General features: G+C 39.5%; 1 protein-coding gene across 1 annotated transcript; it reads right to left on the bottom strand.

The window, feature by feature from the left end:
- Positions 1–7,034: 7,034 nt before the first annotated feature.
- Positions 7,035–9,746, bottom strand: LOC133074218 (pleckstrin homology domain-containing family F member 2-like). The gene has a single exon (XM_061168262.1). The coding sequence runs from the start codon at positions 9,606–9,608 to the stop codon at positions 8,856–8,858; it is 753 nt and encodes a 250-aa protein (XP_061024245.1). The 5' UTR covers positions 9,609–9,746; the 3' UTR covers positions 7,035–8,855.
- Between the last annotated feature and the right edge of the window lie 9,607 nt (positions 9,747–19,353).

Here is a 19,353-nt window from a genome sequence, read left to right as displayed (position 1 = left end):
AAGACAAGGTAGAAGGCTAGTTTTGTTTTCAGGCATAAGAAACAGAGGTGGAGAAATGTAGCAGTAATGGAAATGAAAAGACTAGAGCCAATTTGAGATTGTAGAGGTCAAAGCTCCTCAGTTTAGCATGTGAAAGGAGTTAGAATGTAAAAGAAGAATCACATTTTTCTGTACATCTGTTGATGCAAATCTGCCTTAGCCAATAGTGGTTAGCCCATAAGTGAGCATCTTAAAACATTACAAACCATTGCCTTCTGTTTATAAGTCTGCAGGCGCTATTAAAATAGTTGAGCAGAAACCAAATGAGAAATAAGGGTTAAGAACTTTATCTGTTGTCCAGACATCTGTACCCTCAACAAGCTTTCAGAGGAAATGCTGCCTTGGAAGCCAAAGTCACCCAGGGGGCTAATCAGCTTAAACACATGACAAAAGTCATAGACAATTCCAAAGTGCTAACGACGTTAACTAATAGTGTTGCTTGCCAAGGAGTTGCGCATCACTGCCAAAAGAAAAAGAATTGTTCCCTCTGCTGAGCTCTTGGAATTCTTTTTTTTCTTAATTTTTTTTTCTCCCTTTTTCAATTATACTTGGAGAAGATAGTAGTAGAGAGGAACTTATGAACACTCCATCTGGTGAGAAAACAGAGATCACAAAGTTTGGCTGGTTTGGGTGCCAAGGAAAGGTGGTTTAAAAGCAAGTCAATGAGTGTTTGGGGATAGAGTGCTGCTTCATGAATGTTTTTGCAGCCCCAGCTCACTTCTTAGGTTTGCCTTCTTTTCCATGGCTGGCAGTATGAGGAATTAATGATTGCTCAAAATTATTTAAGGATCACTCTGCTCTCTGACTTTCAATCTCTCTGATCATATGACAAGCTAATAAAGGTCTTGTGTGGCTGGATTTCCCTCTTACTTTTCTCTATCAGGTTTCAGTGTGAAACTGCTAAAGAGCAAGAATGAATTGAAGTGTGTGTGAATCATTACTATGGAACTATTATTCCCTTGTCTTCTTGTCAGTCTGTTCACCAGAGTCCCTGGTTAAATTTTACTTCATTTCCTACACTTCTCAATTGACAGGAACAATGAAGTAATGGCACTATAATCTTGATTTTTCTCAACATGACATTTTGTGTTGGTAACTTTATTAGTTACTCTGTTTGAGACACTTTCTATTTGGGGTATCTCTGTGGTTCATCTTATATCTTTGTAATTTTGTGAACTCTCAGGGTGACCATTTGAAAACTTTAAAATGTGGTCTTGAGAGATCTTTGTATCTTTTTAAATTTAAACTCACCTTAAGGTTAGTCTTTATTTTTACATAGATTTGTAGATCATATTTCTGGTTTATAGTTCAAATATGTATTTTTCCACTTGCTAATAGAACATAGTCAAGAATGGTATTATAAGGTGCATTGTGGTCTTGCACACACCAATCACTCATTTATTCTCTTCTGTTTATTTAATAATTATTCACTGAGTAACATGTGTCATACCCTGTTCTAAGCACTTGAGATTCAACAACAAACAAAATAGACCACAAATGGGCCTATCTTTTGGGGATCCTAGTTCCTATGGAGAGAGACAGTAAGTGAAATATAATACTGGTTGTAAGTGTTGTGAAAAGGGTGCAGTGAATGCCAAGAGAAGTTACAGAGGGACTATGATTTTAAACAGGTGGTCAGAGAAGGTCTCACTTAGAAAATTGTATTTGAGCAAAAACCTTAAGGAGTTTAAAGATCAAACCATGTGATCACCATCTAAGAACATTTCAATCTGAAGAAACAGAAAATTTGAGGGTCCTGAGGAGGGAGAGTATGTTTAGAGGACCTCAGAAAGGCGACTGTAGCTCTGTGAAAGGAAGGAGGGGAGGAGAAGAAGATGAAATTGAGGGTGGGGAGTAGAAAGTGTGGAGGGGACAGGATAGAGCTTCAGAGAACATGGTAAGGGCTTTGGTTTTTATTCTGAGGGAGAAAACTTTGGAGATATTTGTGCCAGAGAAGTGATATGATCAGAGTTATGTTTCAAAGGATCATTTTGGCTGCTCAGACTTGCAATGGTGAAGCAGGAAGAACAATTAGAATGATCTCTGTGCTCTCATTCTAACATGAGACCTCCTCTGAATTCACAGCTTTAGTCTGACTCTTAGTATTTTTGGAAGTGTCATAGAATTTGCATGTATATTTTACTCAAAAGAGAGTAGAGAAGAGCAATTGAGGACTTGAAATCAGAAAGCCAGTTATTGATCATAATTCCACCTTGGGCAAGTATCTAACTTCTCTGAGTCTGCATTCCTCTGATAGCATTTCCTTTCTACATTATGGAGATGAATGGCACTAGTGGTAAAGAACCTGCCTGCCAATGCAGGAGACTTTAGAGATGTAGGTTTGATCCCTGGGTTGGGAAGATCCTCCAGAGGAGGGCATGGCAACTCACCCCAGTATTCTTGCCTGGAGAATTCCATGAACAGAGAAGCCTGGCAGGACACAGTTCATAGCGTCACAAATAGTCAGACATGACTGATGTGACTTAGCACAAATGTGACAACACATGTAAAGTTATTTACATGGTGCATGCAAATAATAGGCATTCATTATACGTTTTCTATTATTAGTACTTGCTATTTTATTATTACATTTTCATATCATTTATGAAATGCATAATATTACATCCTTGGTAGTTATTGAAGAGGTAATCATGAGCCTCCATTTCAACCAATTATGTAAATAGTGCACCGTTCCCTTAAGGACACAAAGGAATCTCCTTGGAAATTTCAAGAGTAGGATAGATTCTTATCTGTCAACTGGTGGCCACACATCATTCTTAAAGCTCTGATTTTGCTTGAAAACAGACTGACACCCCAGATTAGCCCTACAAAGCCATTTTATCTTCTCACTGAGAGTGGATAATAAGCTGAGTCAAATGCCTCAGAATATCAGTTTCACTCATCCTGCTCTCTAAGCTTGGCCACAATGGGGATGCATGTGGAAAAGCATGCAATTAAAGAGAAAACATTTTTGTATGTATTGATATGCCTTAATTGTTTGACTATTTAAGGTCCATTCCAGCCTAAGAACATTTAGGAGAAATAAAGCTCAGATTCAAATGCTACATTTTTAAAGCAAGATGAAGGAGAGAAATGAATCTACCTAAATAATACAGACACAATTTTAAAGCCCCGGAAAATTAGGCAATCTGATTCTGCCATTCCGATTTCTGAGCTTAGAGGAGGTAGACAGACAATAGATTCCTTGGAAAAGGAAGAAGAAACTCATAGTGTTTAGATCTAGTGCATGCTCCCAGGTAGTGTTAGTGGTAAAGAATCTGCCTGCCAATGCAGGAGATGTAAGAGACTCAGGTTTGATCCCTGGGCAGTTAAGATCCCCTGGAGGAAGGCATGGAAACACTTCAGTATCCTTGCCTATTGAATCCCCATAGACAGAGGAGCCTTGTAGGCTACAGGGGTCTCAAAGAGTTGGACGTGACTGAAGCAACTTAGCATGCACTTGTGCACTAGCCCGATATACTTATGTTAAAGGGCTTCCCTGATAGCTCAGTTGGTAAAGAAACTCTCTGCAAAGCAGGAGACCAAGGTTTGATCCCTGAGTTGGAAAGATCCCCTGGAGAAGGAAATGGCAACCATTCCACTATTGTTTAGGGAACCCTATGGACAGAGGAACCTGGTGGACTGTAGTCCATGGAGTCACAAAAGAGTTGGACACGACTTGGCAACTAGAGCAAACCATACAGCTACTAGAGACATCCAGGGCTTTTAAAATTTTTGTGAGAATTATTTTCTTGGGGTCTTTTGATCTCATTTGGTTGAAAGCAGTAATTTGTGGGATGCTCAGTTGGAGAACTAGGACTGCATCCTCTTTCAGAGTTGGGTTTGACACTAGAAAGTTAAGAGGCTAAAGTAAGTTCTAGAAGAAAAGCAGGGAACCGTTTTTCTTTTTACAAGGCTTGCTTAGGTCAGAGGCTCTGTGGGAGAAAGATTAGAGCATACAAACTTATGTCTTTAATTATTCTGAGTCTTTTCAAAAGCTTTTTTATTTTTATTTATGTTTGGCTGCTCTGTGCTGGCACATGGGATCTTGCTTCCTGGAACAGGGTTGGAACCTGCACCCCCTGCAGTAGAATGCATAGTCTTTAACCAGGGAAATCCTGAAACTATTTAGATTTTATTCTCTCATAACATTACTTTGAGTTGCATAATAGTACTTTCACCCATTTTATAGATGTTGAACAGGTCTCAAAGCGCTAAAGATTCTGCTGAGATCTCAGATTGAGCTAGTAATAAAACTGGGTCTTAAACTTGGACCCTCTTCCAACAAGATCCTGTAATTTCTCCTTTTTTGAAGGATATATTTGCTGGTCATTTTTTAGTGGCAGATTATATATTGCAGTCTTCCAAATGGGATGTACGCTTACCAAAAAAAGCCATGTTGCTGAATATTAAAACTGCTAACTTGGATATGTGGTGTGGCAGATATTCTAAAATGATGGTCATCATGACTGCGATCTTTAGTCAAAAGTGAAACTTTATGAGTGGCAGGGCTGCAGTCGTCCATATTTAAAAATAGAATTAGTAAAACAATATCTATATAGAAAGAAGTCTCATGGTCCACTGCTTGTAAGGAGAATTCTTGTACTTTATTGCTGGACCAGACTCTATGTTGAGGTAAGACCTTTGACTTCACACTTGATTGACTTGTACCTCTGTCAGTCCAGATGGAAAAATGGGGAAAATGCCAGAACTCACTGAAAACCAGATGCTGCATCTGAGCTGTGATTTCCTAAGTAAATGAATTACAAAACATTGCAGAAAACAGTATGCTTTTGAAATATCTTGGTGAGACTCAGTCTTGTCCCATGTTTAAAAAATTAAATTTAAATTAAAACATATATATATACATACATATATATATATATATGAGAGAGGTTATAAATCTTATATGACAATAATTTGAACACAATGACATTGCAAGTCAGAAATGAAGTGATTTTTTTCATTGTTCATGAGCTCCTTAGTGAGATAAGTGTTTAACGTTTGCTTTTGGGAAGAAGGGTGAATCTGTACTGCTAGAAATTGCCTTTGTGGAGGTATTTAGCTCATGCTAACATATTTAGAGGGCTTCTCTGGTGGCTCAGAAGGTAAAGAATCCTCCTGCAATGAGGGAGACTTGGGTTCAATCTCTGGGCTGGGAAGATCCCCTTGAGGAGGGCATGGCAACCCACTCCAGTATTCTTGCCGGAAAATCCCCATGGATAGAGGCGCCTGGCGGGCTACAGTCCATGAGGTTGCAAACAGTTGGACATGACTGAGCAACTAAGTACAAGTACAAATGTATATAGAAAATAATAATTAAGGTAATAATAATACAATAATTAAGGTACTTAACATGAATTAATCATTAGAAAATGTAGTTCCTAACATGGAAAAAATGAGCCAATCAAGTTCAGAGGCAAAAGGAAACCTATTATTTCCAACAATAGAATTTTAAGAGAATTTTGCATTTCCAGGTCACACAGAGGGTAAGGACAAATACAACTCCAGTGTAGAAAAGTCTGTCATCAACATGTGGTCTTAAAATCTAGCTGCTCCTATCATTCTCATAATTACAATGTGAACACTGGAATATCTAGTAAATGGAATTAGAGGAAGATTGTTGGATGCAATGGAAATTCAATCCACTTCAGTTCCAGGCCTAGAGGCATGCTGACCGTGAAAGGCCAGATTGGACAAAAATAGTAATACCACCTACAGTTTGAATTACATGATACCAACCAGAGATTCTGTGAGGAAAAAAGTAGGAGAAAATTTTGTCCTCAGGGCAGCCACATTTGGCTGAGTTCCAGTGGGAACTGATGTGGAATGGGAAGCTGATAAGGGCTCAGGAATATTTTTAGAGTTCCTGAGAGATCATAATATACTATTTATAGTAACATGCTATAGGAATTCTAAAATCACAAAACACAATTCTTTTTGATTTCTGTTCTCTTTTGTGTGATCTAATCTCCTTCAAGACACAGTTCTCCCTGTATCTACCCTGTCCAATATCTAAGTTATACTCTTCAAGTTAAATTTTGAAAATGAAAATCTGATAATGTCATTCCCCTGCTTGCCATAGGGTAAATCGAACTCCACTACCATGGCTTTTGAAGCCTGGTCTGGTCTCCTCTTACCTTCTCCATTCTCATCTATGACTAGACTGTCCCAGCTGCTTCCTCTTACCTTTTCAACCACTCTGACTTCCCCATCCATCCTCCTCAATTTCCCTCAGCCTCTTTCCTTCACTGGCAGCACTTTATTCTCTGCTCTTGCACAGCACTAGGTGAAGGCTTCTTCTGGCCTCCTGAAAAGGGTCAATCTCTTTTCACGAAATCTCTTACCACACTTGGAAGTACTTGTCATAGATGTAAACTGAAATTCATTTGCCAGATTTAAGTAATACCTTTAAGTCTCCTCTAGATCCTGTTTCTTTGAGAATTGGCTTTGCTACCTACTCAATGTCAGTCAAAAAATGAATGAATGCATATAACCATATGTAATATGATATTCTTGAATAAAATGCAAATGGGTAATAGAACTGTAGTTATACAGGTAAGTCAATAAACATGATTTGGGGAGAATCTCTTTATGAGTAATTATATTTTCCAGTTGATATACGGTTAATTACCTAGCACAAAGGAGGAAGCTAAATTGTTTGCTTATCAGCCAAAATCCATAGGCAATGTTAAGGCACTGCTTTAGAAAATCCCTTTCCCCCTTCAAGTGCTTTATGTATGTGTAGTGATAAGACTGCAGCCCATTTTCATCTTCTTTCCAGACTGTGTCATATAGTAAAAGTAGAAAATGCTTCATGCTTGCTGTTATGTCTTGTGGGAATGGTATTACATCTAAAACATATATGACAGTTCAGACACCAACTGTGCAAGACATATAATATACCTTCCCTCAATGGAAGATGTTGTTTGTTGCTTGAATATATATATACTCCTCCATTCTTAGTAGTGTAGACCCTCAGCTGTGTCCGACTCTTTTTTTTTTTTAAAGTTGTAAAATACTTTTTATTGTAAAAACAGAGTCAATAGAGGTTGACAACATAAATGTTATCTCAGAACATTTCCCCTTGGTTCTTGGATTTCCTAGGTTCCTATGTACCACCAAGTCTCCATTAGCACATGTCAGGTTTTATGGTTCTTTTCAGATATGTTTATTGATTATGTGTAAATATTGCTTAGAAACAAAAGTCCATATGATATTAAAACAAACAAAATACCTGCTGTGCCTTTCTTTCACATTTCCTACAGGGAGACCTATCTCAGGTGCTTTCACAATTTAAAAGTTAAGTTAGTGCCTTAACCAAACCAAAGAATCCTCTGTCACAAATTATTAAATCAAACCTCTCATGACATCTCCCATACATCCAGATTTAAAGATTTTAAAACAAAATGAATTTAGAATTTAAAACAAACTTCAGGCTGATTTTTCATATTTGAAAGACTATTTGCAGCATACAAATGGAGAGAGTAGTGCAAAACGCATCAAGTTTTATATGATAAATATACTTTCAACCTAATGGCTGCCTCAAAAGCAAAGAGTGAAAAATTATCCCTTCTCAAAAGCAATCTAGATGGACTCAATAAAGTTCACAATTTAGAAAGATCAACTGCTACTCTATTTCCATAGATTGCAAAATGATTTCAGAAACATATTAAAACATACCATTGTTTTACAAAAATAGAAATATTATTTGGGACTTTACAAAATTTTATAAAATATAACACTATATTTGTAAATTCTAGATAGTTTCACACTGAAATAGAAAATACTTCCACAGATATGAAGTCTATCAAACTTAACTGGTCTGTACTGACCATCCTCCTAGATTATTTCTTCCAAATCTTTAACTATTATCTGTGCTCTAGCATGAGATTTTTTTAAAGAGATTGTTTATATTTCAAGAAATTGTATAAGATTTTTCATTTTTGAAATAATGTTAAAGCAGATGAATTTATACCTAAAAATGTGTCAGTGGAAATAATGCAATGACCATTTGCCCTTGGTAAATTTCAAACCAAACTCCTAAGAATGGCAATTATAACTTGGTACCTATAGAAAGTAAAAATATAATAACAATAATATTTTATGAAAAAAATATTCATACAGAATGAAGGACCTCAAAATTTAGTTACTTGTAGGTGTCAAATGAGAAGCATTTCCTAATTACACCCATCTATAACATTCATTTTATCACCTCAGAAAGCACCAGTGTACTTTTAAAACAAAACTAAAAAGTGAGAAGGTAGGGGCTTATTTCATGCAACAGTGCTATTATGATAAGGCACCACCTGGTATATGAAAAAGTCAAAGTATTTCCAAAACATGTATTTCTGTTACTGGTATCTTAACCTTTAGATAGGATGGTTAGAAAAAAGCTAATAACATAATTCACTAACCACATCTTACTCCTTTCTCCATCATTCTTTGCTTTTAGTTTTTCCATATAACAGAACATATAATAAACAACAATGCAGCACATGATATGTTAAACGTCTCTTCCCAACCATCCAAGAAAGTAGTCTAGAATTAAAACAAGAAACCAAACATTTGTCTGATATATTTGCAATAGCCTATCCCTGTAGAACAGGGAGCTGGGGGAGGTAAGGAGAGGTTGCGGGGGGAGGGGGATGATAACAGGACCTATTTTCTATAGAGTATACTGAGGCACATAGGTTGAAAATTTCTCAGGCAAATTCATGGCAAGAGCAAAATGGAGAGAAAGCTCATAATTTTACATTCCCCCAGAGCTGATTTCTCAGACAGTCACACCCAATTAAATATTTCAAAATATGCCCTTAGTCACTGCTATCATCATCATCATCATCATCATCAGATACGTCATTTAAAGGCGGCTTCAGTGACTGACTGTAAGAGTCTGATCTAGCAGGCTGGCACGTGGCCATGTCCCCAGTAGAAAGCAGGTCATAGCAGAAGTCACAAATCCGCACAGGCTTAGAGGACTGGCTGGGAAGAAGAAATCTCTTTTCAGAGCAGGGCCCACAGACAACAAAACCACATTTGCGGCAATGGTGACGACGATTAACAGGTGTGAATTTTGCTTTCTGACAACGCATACATACAGTTGCCTCAGAGTCAGGAACCCAGACGGCAGCATGTTCATTACTGGGTGTCTTCCCACTTTTGGAGAGTAAATCAGTGACACATTTATTTATATGATTCATCCATTCTGACTTCTCAGTGGCAGTGGCAGCATAAACTGCAAATGATTTCGTTGGTGTCTTGATCAGCCATCCATTCCTCAAGTCTCCCTCATCTTTGATGGAATCAATTGTGACATTTTCCAGGGGAATAATATGTTGTTTGTTATATTTTTTCTTTTGGATGACAATATTGCCATATACAAGAATATCATTAAATAAGAAAAACTGCCTTGCTTTGGGCTTTTTCCTGCACAACTTAGTCAATATGCCTTCGCCAATAAGAACACGTCCAGGTATAGTTAAAGGTTGGCCAGCTGCTCCAAAACAGTTTTCTACTATATTTATACGTCTAGTATTTGCTTCACTATTTGCCAAGCGATCCACCATCTTTTGCTAATAGCCCAGCCGGGCGCGGACGGCCGCAGCGGCGAAGGTCCGACTTCTCCTCGTCCCGGGCGCCGCGCACGGACCCTCCTTGCTTCCCTGCCCCAGCTTCGCAGGGTGTGCTGCCAGCGGCCCCGCGCAGCCGGCCGTGTCCGACTCTTTGAGACCCCACAGACTGTAGCCCACCAGGCTCCTCTGTCAACATAATTCTTTTTTTTTTTAATTTTTTTATTAGGTGGAGGCTAATTACTTCACAACATTTCAGTGGGTTTTGTCATACATTGATATGAATCAGCCATGGATTTACACGTCTTCCCCATCCCAATCCCCGCTCCCACCTCCCTCTCCACCCGATTCCTCTCGAAACATCCCACCCTCGCCTTCTCCCACAGAGTTCAAAAGTCTGTTCTGTATTTCTGTGTCTCTTTTTCTGTTTTGCATATAGGGTTATCGTTACCATCTTTCTAAATTCCATATATATGTGTTAGTATGCTGTAATGTTCTTTGTCTTTCTGGCTTACTTCACTCTGTATAAGGGGCTCCAGCTTCATCCATCTCATTAGGACTGGTTCAAATGAATTCTTTTTAATGGCTGAGTAATATTCCATGGTGTATATATACCACAGCTTCCTTATCCATTCATCTGCTGATGGGCATCTAGGTTGCTTCCATGTCCTGGCTATTATGAACAATGCTGCAATGAACATTGGGGCGCACGTGTCTCTTTCAGATCTGGTTTCCTCAGTGTGTATGCCCAGAAGTGGGATTGCTGGGTCATATGGCAATTCTATTTCCAGTTTTTAAAGAAATCTCCACACTGTTTTCCATAGCGGCTGTACTAGTTTGCATTCCCACCAACAGCGTAAGAGGGTTCCCTTTTCTCCACACCCTCTCCAGCATTTATTGCTTGTAGACTTTTGGATAGCAGCCATCCTGACTGGTGTGTAATGGTACCTCATTGTGGTTTTGATTTGCATTTCTCTAATAATGAGTGATGTTGAGCATCTTTTCATGTGTTTGTTAGCCATCTGTATGTCTTCTTTGGAGAAATGTCTGTTTAGTTCTTTGGCCCATTTTTTGATTGGGTCATTTATTTTTCTGGAATTGAGCTGCAGGAGTTGCTTGTATATTTTTGAGATTAATCCTTTGTCTGTTTCTTCATTTGCTATTATTTTCTCCCAATCTGAGGGCTGTCTTTTCACCTTACTTATAGTTTCCTTTGTAGTACAAAAGCTTTTAAGTTTCATTAGGTCCCATTTGTTTAGTTTTGCTTTTATTTCCAATATTCTAGGAGGTGGGTCATAGAGGATCTTGCTGTGATTTATGTCGGAGAGTGTTTTGCCTATGTTCTCCTCTAGGAGTTTTATAGTTTCTGGTCTTACATTTAGATCTTTAATCCATTTTGAGTTTATTTTTGTGTATGGTGTTAGAAAGTGTTCTAGTTTCATTCTTTTACAAGTGGTTGACCAGTTTTCCCAGCACCACTTGTTAAAGAGGTTGTCTTTTTTCCATTGTATATCCTTGCCTCCTTTGTCGAAGATAAGGTGTCCATAGGTTCGTGGATTTGTCTCTGGGCTTTCTATTCTGTTCCATTGATCTATATGTCTGTCTTTGTGCCAGTACCATACTGTCTTGATGACTGTGGCTTTGTAGTAGAGTCTGAAGTCAGGCAGGTTGATTCCTTCAGTTCCATTCTTCTTTCTCAAGATTACTTTGGCTATTCAAGGTTTTTTGTATTTCCATACAAATTGTGAAATTCTTTGGTCTAGTTCTGTGAAAAATACCATTGGTAGCTTGATAGGGATTGCATTGAATCTATAGACTGCTTTGGGTAGAATAGCCATTTTGACAATATTGATTCTTCCAATCCATGAACACGGTATGTTTCTCCATCTGTTTGTGTCCTCTTTGATTTCTTTCATCAGTGTTTTATAGTTTTCTATGTATAGGTCTTTTGTTTCTTTAGGTAGATATACTCCTAAGTATTTTATTCTTTTTGTTGCAATGGTGAATGGTATTGTTTCCTTAATTTCTCTTTCTGTTTTTTCATTGTTAGTATATAGGAATCCAAGGGATTTCTGTGTGTTAATTTTATATCCTGCAACTTTACTATATTCGTTGATTAGCTCTAGTAATTTTCTGGTAGAGTCTTGAGGGTTTTCTATGTAGAGGATCATGTCATCTGCAAACAGTGAGAGTTTCACTTCTTCTTTTCCTATCTGGATTCTTTTTACTTCTTTTTCTGCTCTGATTGCTGTGGCCAAAACTTCCAACACTATGTTGAATAGTAGTGGTGAGAGTGGGCACCCTTGTCTTGTTCCTGATTTCAGGGGAAATGCTTTCAATTTTTCACCATTGAGGGTGATGCTTGCTGTGGGTTTGTCATATATAGCTTTTATTATGTTGAGGTATGTTCCTTCTATTCCTGCTTTTTGGAGAGTTTTAATCATAAATGAGTGTTAAATTTTGTCAAAGGCTTTCTCTGCATCTATTGAGATAATCATATGGTTTTTATCTTTCAATTTGTTAATGTGGTGTATTACATTGATTGATTTGCGGATATTGAAGAATCCTTGCATTCCTGGGATAAAGCCCACTTGGTCGTGGTGTATGATTTTTTTAATATGTTGTTGGATTCTGTTTGCTAGAATTTTGGTAAGGATTTTTGCATCTATGTTCATCAGTGATATTGGCCTGTAGTTTTCTTTTTTTGTGGCATCTTTGTCTGGTTTTGGAATTAGGGTGATGGTGGCCTCATAGAATGAGTTTGGAAGCTTACCTTCATCTTCAATTTTCTGGAAGAGTTTGAGTAAGATAGGTGTTAGCTCTTCTCTAAATTTTTGGTAGAATTCAGCTGTGAAGCCATCTGGTCCTGGGCTTTTGTTTGCTGGAAGATTTTTGATTACAGTTTCGATTTCCTTGCCTGTGATGGGTCTGTTAAGATCTTCTATTTCTTCCTGGTTCAGTTTTGGAAAGTTATACTTTTCTAAGAATTTGTCCATTTCATCCAAGTTGTCCATTTTATTGGCATAGAGCTGCTTCTAGTAGTCTCTTATGATCCTTTGTATTTCAGTGTTGTCTGTTGTGATCTCTCCATTTTCATTTCTAATTTTGCTAATTTGGTTCTTCTCTCTTTGTTTCTTAATGAGTCTTGCTAATGGTTTGTCAATTTTGTTTATTTTTTCAAAAAACCAGCTTTTAGCTTTGTTGATTTTTGCTATGGTCTCTTTAGTTTCTATTGCATTTATTTCTGCCTTAATTTTTAAGATTTCTTTCCTTCTGCTAACTCTGGGGTTCTTCATTTCTTCCTTCTCTAATTGCTTTAGGTGTAAAGTTAGGTTATTTATTTGGCTTTTTTCTTGTTTCTTGATGTAAGCCTGTAATGCTATGAACCTTCCCCTTAGCACTGCTTTTACAGTGTCCCATAGGTTTTGGGTTGTTGTGTTTTCATTTTCATTCATTTCTATACATATTTTGATTTCTTTTTTGATTTCTTCTATGATTTGTTGGTTATTCAGAAGCATGTTATTTAGCCTCCATGTGTTTGAATTTTTAACAATTTTTTTTTCCTGTAATTGAGATCTAATCTTACTGCACTGTGGTCAGAAAAGATGACTGGAATGATTTCAATTTTTCTGAATTTTCCAAGACCAGATTTATGGCCCAGGATGTGATCTATTCTGGAGAAGGTTCCGTGTGCACTTGAGAAAAAGGTGAAGTTGATTGTTTGGGGTGAAATGTCCTATAGATATCAATTAGGTCTAGCTGGTCCATTGTGTCATTTAAGGTTTGTGTTTCCTTGTTAATTTTCTGTTTAGTTGATCTATCCATAGTTGTGAGTGGGGTATTAAAGTCTCCCACTATTATTGTGTTACTATTAATTTCCTCTTTCATACTCGTTAGTGTTTGCCGTACATATTGTGGTGCTCCTATGTTGGGTGCATATATATTTATAATTGTTATATCTTCTTCTTCGATTGATCCTTTGATCATTATGTAGTGTCCTTCTTTGTCTCTTTTCACAGCCTTTATTTGAAAGTCTATTTTATCTGATATGAGTATTGCGACTCCTGCTTTCTTTTGGTCTCCATTTGCATGAAATATTTTTTTCCAGCCCTTCACTTTTAGTCTGTATGTGTCTCTTGTTTTGAGGTGGGTCTCTTGTAGACAGCATATATAGGGGTCTTGTTTTTGTATCCATTCAGCCAATCTTTGTCTTTTGGTTGGGGCATTCAACCCATTTACATTTAAGGTAATTATTGATAGGTGTGGTCCCGTTGCCATTTACTTTGTTGTTTTGGGTTCACATTTATACAACCTTTCTGCATTTCCTGTCTAGAGAAGATCCTTTAGCATTTGTTGAAGAGCTGGTTTGGTGGTGCTGAATTCTCTCAGCTTTTGCTTATCTGTAAAGTTTTTGAATTCTCCTTCATATCTGAATGAGATCCTTGCTGGATACAGTAATCTAGGTTGTAGGTTATTCTCTTTCATTACTTTCAGAACGTCCTGCCATTCCCTTCTGGCCTGGAGGGTTTCTATTGATAGATCAGCTGTTATCCTTATGGGAATCCCTTTGTGTGTTATTTGTTGTTTCTCCCTTGCTGCTTTTAGTATTTGTTCTTTGTGTTTGATCTTTGTTAAGTTGATTAATATGTGTCTTGGGGTGTTTCGCCTTGGGTTTATCCTGTTTGGGACTCTCTGGGTTTCTTGGACTTGGGTGGCTATTTCCTTCCCCATTTTAGGGAAGTTTTCAGCTATTATCTCCTCGAGTATTTTCTCATGGCCTTTCTTTTGGTCTTCTTCTTCTGGGACTCCTATGATTCAAATGTTGGGGCGTTTCACATTGTCCCAGAGGTCCCTGAGGTTGTCCTCATTTCTTTTGACCCTTTTTTCTTTTTTCCTCTCTGCTTCATTTATTTCCACTATTTTATCTTCTACCTCACTTATCCTATCTTCTGCCTCCGTTATTCTACTCTTGGTTCCCTCCAAAGTGTTTTTGATCTCACTCATTGCATTATTCATTTTTAATTGACTCTTTTTTATTTCTTCTAGGTCTTTATTAAACATTTCTTGTATCTTTTCAATCTTTGTCTCCAGGCTATTTATCTGTAACTCCATTTTGTTTTCAAGATTTTGGATCATTTTTATTATCATTATTCTAAATTCTTTTTCAGGTAGATTCCCTATCTCCTCCTCTTTTGTTTGACTTGGTGGGCATTTTTCATGTTCCTTTACCTGTTGGGTATTTCTTTGCCTTTTCATCTTGTTTAGATTGCTGTGTCTGGAGTGGGCTTTCTGTATTCTGGAGGTCTGTGGTTCCTTTTTATTGTGGAGGATTTATCCAGTGGGTGGGGTTAGACGATTGGCTTGTCAAGGTTTCCTGGTTAGGGAAGCTTGCATCAGTGTTCTGGTGCCTGGAACTTGATTTCTTCTCTTTGGAGAGCAATGAGTTTTGAGATGGGTCTATGTGTTAGGTGTGACCTTGGGCAGCCTGTATGTTGACATTCAGGGCTATGTTCCTGCGTTGCTGGAGAATTTGCGTGGTATGTCTTGCTCTAAAACTTATTGGCTCTTGGGTGGTGGCTGGTTTCAGTGTAGGTATGGAGGCTTTTGGACGGTCACTTATTACTTACAGTTCCATGTAGTCAGGAGTTTTCTGGTGTTCTCAGGTTTTGGGCTTAAGTTTCCTGCCTCTGGATTTCAGTTTTATTCTTCCTGTAGTCTCAGGACTTCTCTAACTATACAGCACTGATAATAAAACTTCTAGGTTAATGGCGAAAAGATTCTCCCCCGTTAGGGACACCCAGAGAGGTTCACAGAGTTACATGAAGAGGAGAAAAGGGAGGAGGGAGATAGAGATGAGCAGGAGGAGAAAAAGGGGGACTCAAGAGGAGAGAGACAGATCTACGCAGCTGTCTGTTCCCAGGGTGTTCTCCGTATCTCAGACACCTACAAAGATTCACAGAATTGGATTGGGAAGAGAAGGGGAAAGGAGGAAATAGAGGTGTCCTGAGGTAGAAAACAGAGAGTCAAGATTGGGAGAGAATAATCTTTGGTTTAAAAATAGGGCTTCTCTTCCTTTTTTTTTTTGTAAGGTTATAGTGTATTGAAAATGAAAATTAAGGAGTAGTAGAGGAGTACTAGAGGACTTTAAAAGAAATAAGAGAAAAAGAAAAATAGAAAAAAGAAGAGAAAAAGGAAAGAAAAAAAAAGAAGAAAAAAGAAAAAAAAGAAAAAGAAAAAAAAGAGAAAGAGAAAAAAAATTTTTTTTTCCTAATTAAAAAAAAATCGTAAAAATCTATGAAAATGAAAGTGAAGGAGTAATGGGGGAGTAATCGGGAATTTTAAAGGAAAATAAAAGAGAAAAAATAAAAAAGAAAAAATAAAAAAAGAAAAAAAAATTTTTTTTTTCTTCCTTACTTAGAAAAAAAAAAAATGTAAAAATGTATCTAGGAATTTCTCTGGAGCTGTTGCAGTCAGTGTGGGTTCGGCTCAGTTTCAGATAGCTCCTCGTTCCAGCTTACACTTCTCGATATCTATAGGGCCCTTCCGGTGTAGTCCGTGTTTTCTACGGGGATTTTAATCTGTTGCACCAGTCCCTTCTGAAGCAGTTCCCTTTGTTTATTTGGCTTCTGTTTGCCGGTCTCTTCAGAGCCTCATTTCCGCCCTGACACAGGCGGGCGGAGGTGGACTCTTATTTAGGTAGCTAGTTCCGTCGCTCTACGGGGCGGGGCTTGCGCTGCGGGGAGGGGCTGGCGCTGCCGGGAGGGGCTGACGCTGCGGGGACGGGCTTGCGTCGCGGGGACGGGCTGGGGCTGCTGGGAGGGGCTGACGCTGCTTTCTCCGTCTGCGCTGCTCAGGTTCCCGGCTGTTCTATATGGAGCGCGCCCCGCGCTGCGAGAGTTTCCAGCCCTCGGGTGTTCCACAAAAGCGCGGAACGAAAAGCTGCGCCTGCTCTCTGTGCCTTCCCCGTCAGAGTGGTCCAGGCAGCGAGGGGCTTGGTGGGCGCACTCTTCCCCAGGTGTGGCGCCCACTCCCTTCCGCGGACCCAGTCTCAGTTTCCTCTGGCGCCAGTCGGGTGCGTGAGCCTTCTGCCCTCCGCGTCCCCAGCCCCAGTCCCTGCCCGCGCCGGTCGGGTGCCTGCGCCCTGTGTCTTGCCGCGACCTTCCCCTCCCCCCTGCCTCCTGCCTCCGGTGGGGCTGGGCCGCTCCGCAGCCTGCGAGCTCTTCTCTGGACTTTCTCGGTCTCTTTGTTCTGCGAACGGCCGGCAGTGTGTTCGGGCCGGTTAATTTACTCTCTCTCTTTTGGTCTCCCACAGTTCAAGTTGGCAACTCACAGAAGCTCCCTCCGATTGTCCTCAGGGCACTCAGGCCCGGACCCTACCCCAAGCAATGCCACCTAAGACTCCCTTCCCGGGACGGATCTCCATCCTCAGCTCTTTTGTCTCACTTTTTATCTTTATATTTTGTCCTACCTCCTTTCGAAGACAATGGGCTGCTTTTCTGGGTGCCTGATGACCTCAGCTAGCGATCAGAAGTTGTTTTGTGAAGTTTGTTCTGCGTTCAGTTATTCTTTTGATGAATTTGTAGGAGAGAAAGTGGTCTCCCCGTCCTACTCCTCCACCATCTTCTATATGTTCTCCCAGAATTCTTTAGGGAAGAATACTGGAGTGGATTGCCATTTCCTTCTCCAATGTATCTTCCTGAACCAGGGATTGAACCTGGGTCTCCTGCATTGCTGGCAAATTCTTCACTGTCTGAGCCACAGGCTAAATGAAATGCGGGGTCCCTTGGTTACAGAGAGCAGATGATACTGACTTCCTTCCTGTCCCTTGCCTTACTTTCAAAGCAAAAATGTCACCAGTGGTAACCAAGTCCTGACCTCCTTCGAAAAAGAAAAGTTATTTGGAAAGCTCTTTTACCTCGGCTTGTGTGATGCTAAACCCTTGTAGCCAACCTAGTCTGAAAAATGAATGGATGCTAAACTTACTGAATACTTATTTTTCTCTTGCCTTTTAAAAACGAGTGTATCTGTTGAGAAAACTCTTGTGATCCTGACAGCCATAATGAAATTCATTTTCAAAGGTTGCACTGCCCTTCTAACCCAAGAACTTCTCTCTTCACTGGTCTTTATCAAAGACCCCATCAGCCAGCTATCCTGTTCCAAGAAGTCTTCCTCATCAATAAGCCTGTCCTTTGCTTTATGTTTGATCTTTACAAAAGTGGGTCCTAAACAAATCCCTAGGTCCTGCACGTGTCTCTGCTCTATTAAATTCTAAGTGTGTACCTCACAATGGTGGTTAATGGTGGAGAGAGGAACATGGTGTGGTAGTAAGACCACTGAGTGGACCATCAGAAATCCTGGGTTCCAGTTCTGGCTGTGGGAAATTCACCAGATAAAGGAGTTATTTTGGTTCCTGACACAGAGTAAGAGATGAATTATCATCAGCTAACATAAGTATCACATTATTGGTCTATAAGATTGCCAACTTTGTTTCAATGACTAAAATGCTGTGTTGTTGTTCAGTTGCTAAGTTGTGTCAGACTCTTTTGCAACCCCATGGACTGCGGCACACTCCGTGGAGAGAAGTGAATGGTGCCAGCTACTGACAGCTAGAGAATTTGTAGATTACTCTCACATGGAAAAGAGAGGGGAACATCCTTCAGTCAGTTCAAGGTGACTTTGAAAATCAATGAAATGAATAAGAGAAAATTATTTTGCCCATAGACAAATTAGGTGACATAATTTAATCTGAGGTTAGGTATCAGAATAAGAGCGCTATAAACAAATTAAGTAGCTATATATAGTTACTAGTTGTATACAACCTATGCATCTGCTGTCACAGGTTTTATAGCTACAGTGACCAGGCATTTGTATCCCTTATGCTGGGGTCTTCAATACTGGGGCTGCGGACTGGTACCTTCTATCAGATCAGTGGCAGCATTAGATTAGAAATACAGTGCACAATAAATGTAATGCACTTGAAACAGCCCCCCTCTGCAATCCCGGTTCATAGAAAAATTGTCTTTCATGAAATCAGTGCCTGAGCGCTAAGTCGCTTTAGTCATGTCAGACTCCTTGTAACCACATTTTCCTATAGCCCGCCAGGCTTCCCTGTCCACGTGATCCTCCAGACAAGAATACTAGCATTGCCATGCCCTCTCCAGGGGATCGTCCCAACCCAGGGATTGAACCTGTATCTCCTGTGGCTCCTGCATTGGAGGCGGATTCTTTACCCCTGAGCCACAGGGGAAGCCCCCCATGAAATCAGTCCCTGGTGCCAAAAAGGCTGGGGGTAGCTTCCTTATGAGACAGCCTAATCCCCTTGCATGTTCCAGCCACCCTGGTCATCTTTAAATTACTCAAAGGTATAGAGCCCCTTTTATGCCTTTCTACAAGCAAATCTCCCCTGCCAGAAAAGTCTCTCTCCTACTCACAATCATTCTCCCTACCTAATTAAACCCTACTTACCTTTCAAATCTCAGCAAAAAATGTCAGTTTCCCTAGAAAGCCTTCTCAAATGACCTCAGACAAAATCAGGTCCTCTCCCTCTGGGTTTATGGCTCCTTATAATTTTCCTTCATAGTGATTGCTTTAAAATGGACACCTGATGATCATTTTATCACAGTCTATTTTCCATTCCTCTGGGCAAGACAGAGAGTTCCATTAAGGCAGGGCCCCTGTTTGTCACACTCATCTGGTCATCCAAGGATGCCTAGCACACAGGGCTGATGGATAAATGGCACTG

This window comes from Dama dama, chromosome 19 (genome assembly GCF_033118175.1).
Source record: "Dama dama isolate Ldn47 chromosome 19, ASM3311817v1, whole genome shotgun sequence".
NCBI lineage: Eukaryota > Metazoa > Chordata > Mammalia > Artiodactyla > Cervidae > Dama > Dama dama.
Note: the sequence above shows the minus strand (reverse complement) of the source record. Positions and strands in the feature narration are given on the sequence as shown.

Bases quoted from the DNA above. Each gene is read 5' to 3' on its own strand.
- LOC133074218 (XM_061168262.1), bottom strand. From the start codon at position 9,608: ATGGTGGATCGCTTGGCAAATAGTGAAGCAAATACTAGACGTATAAAT.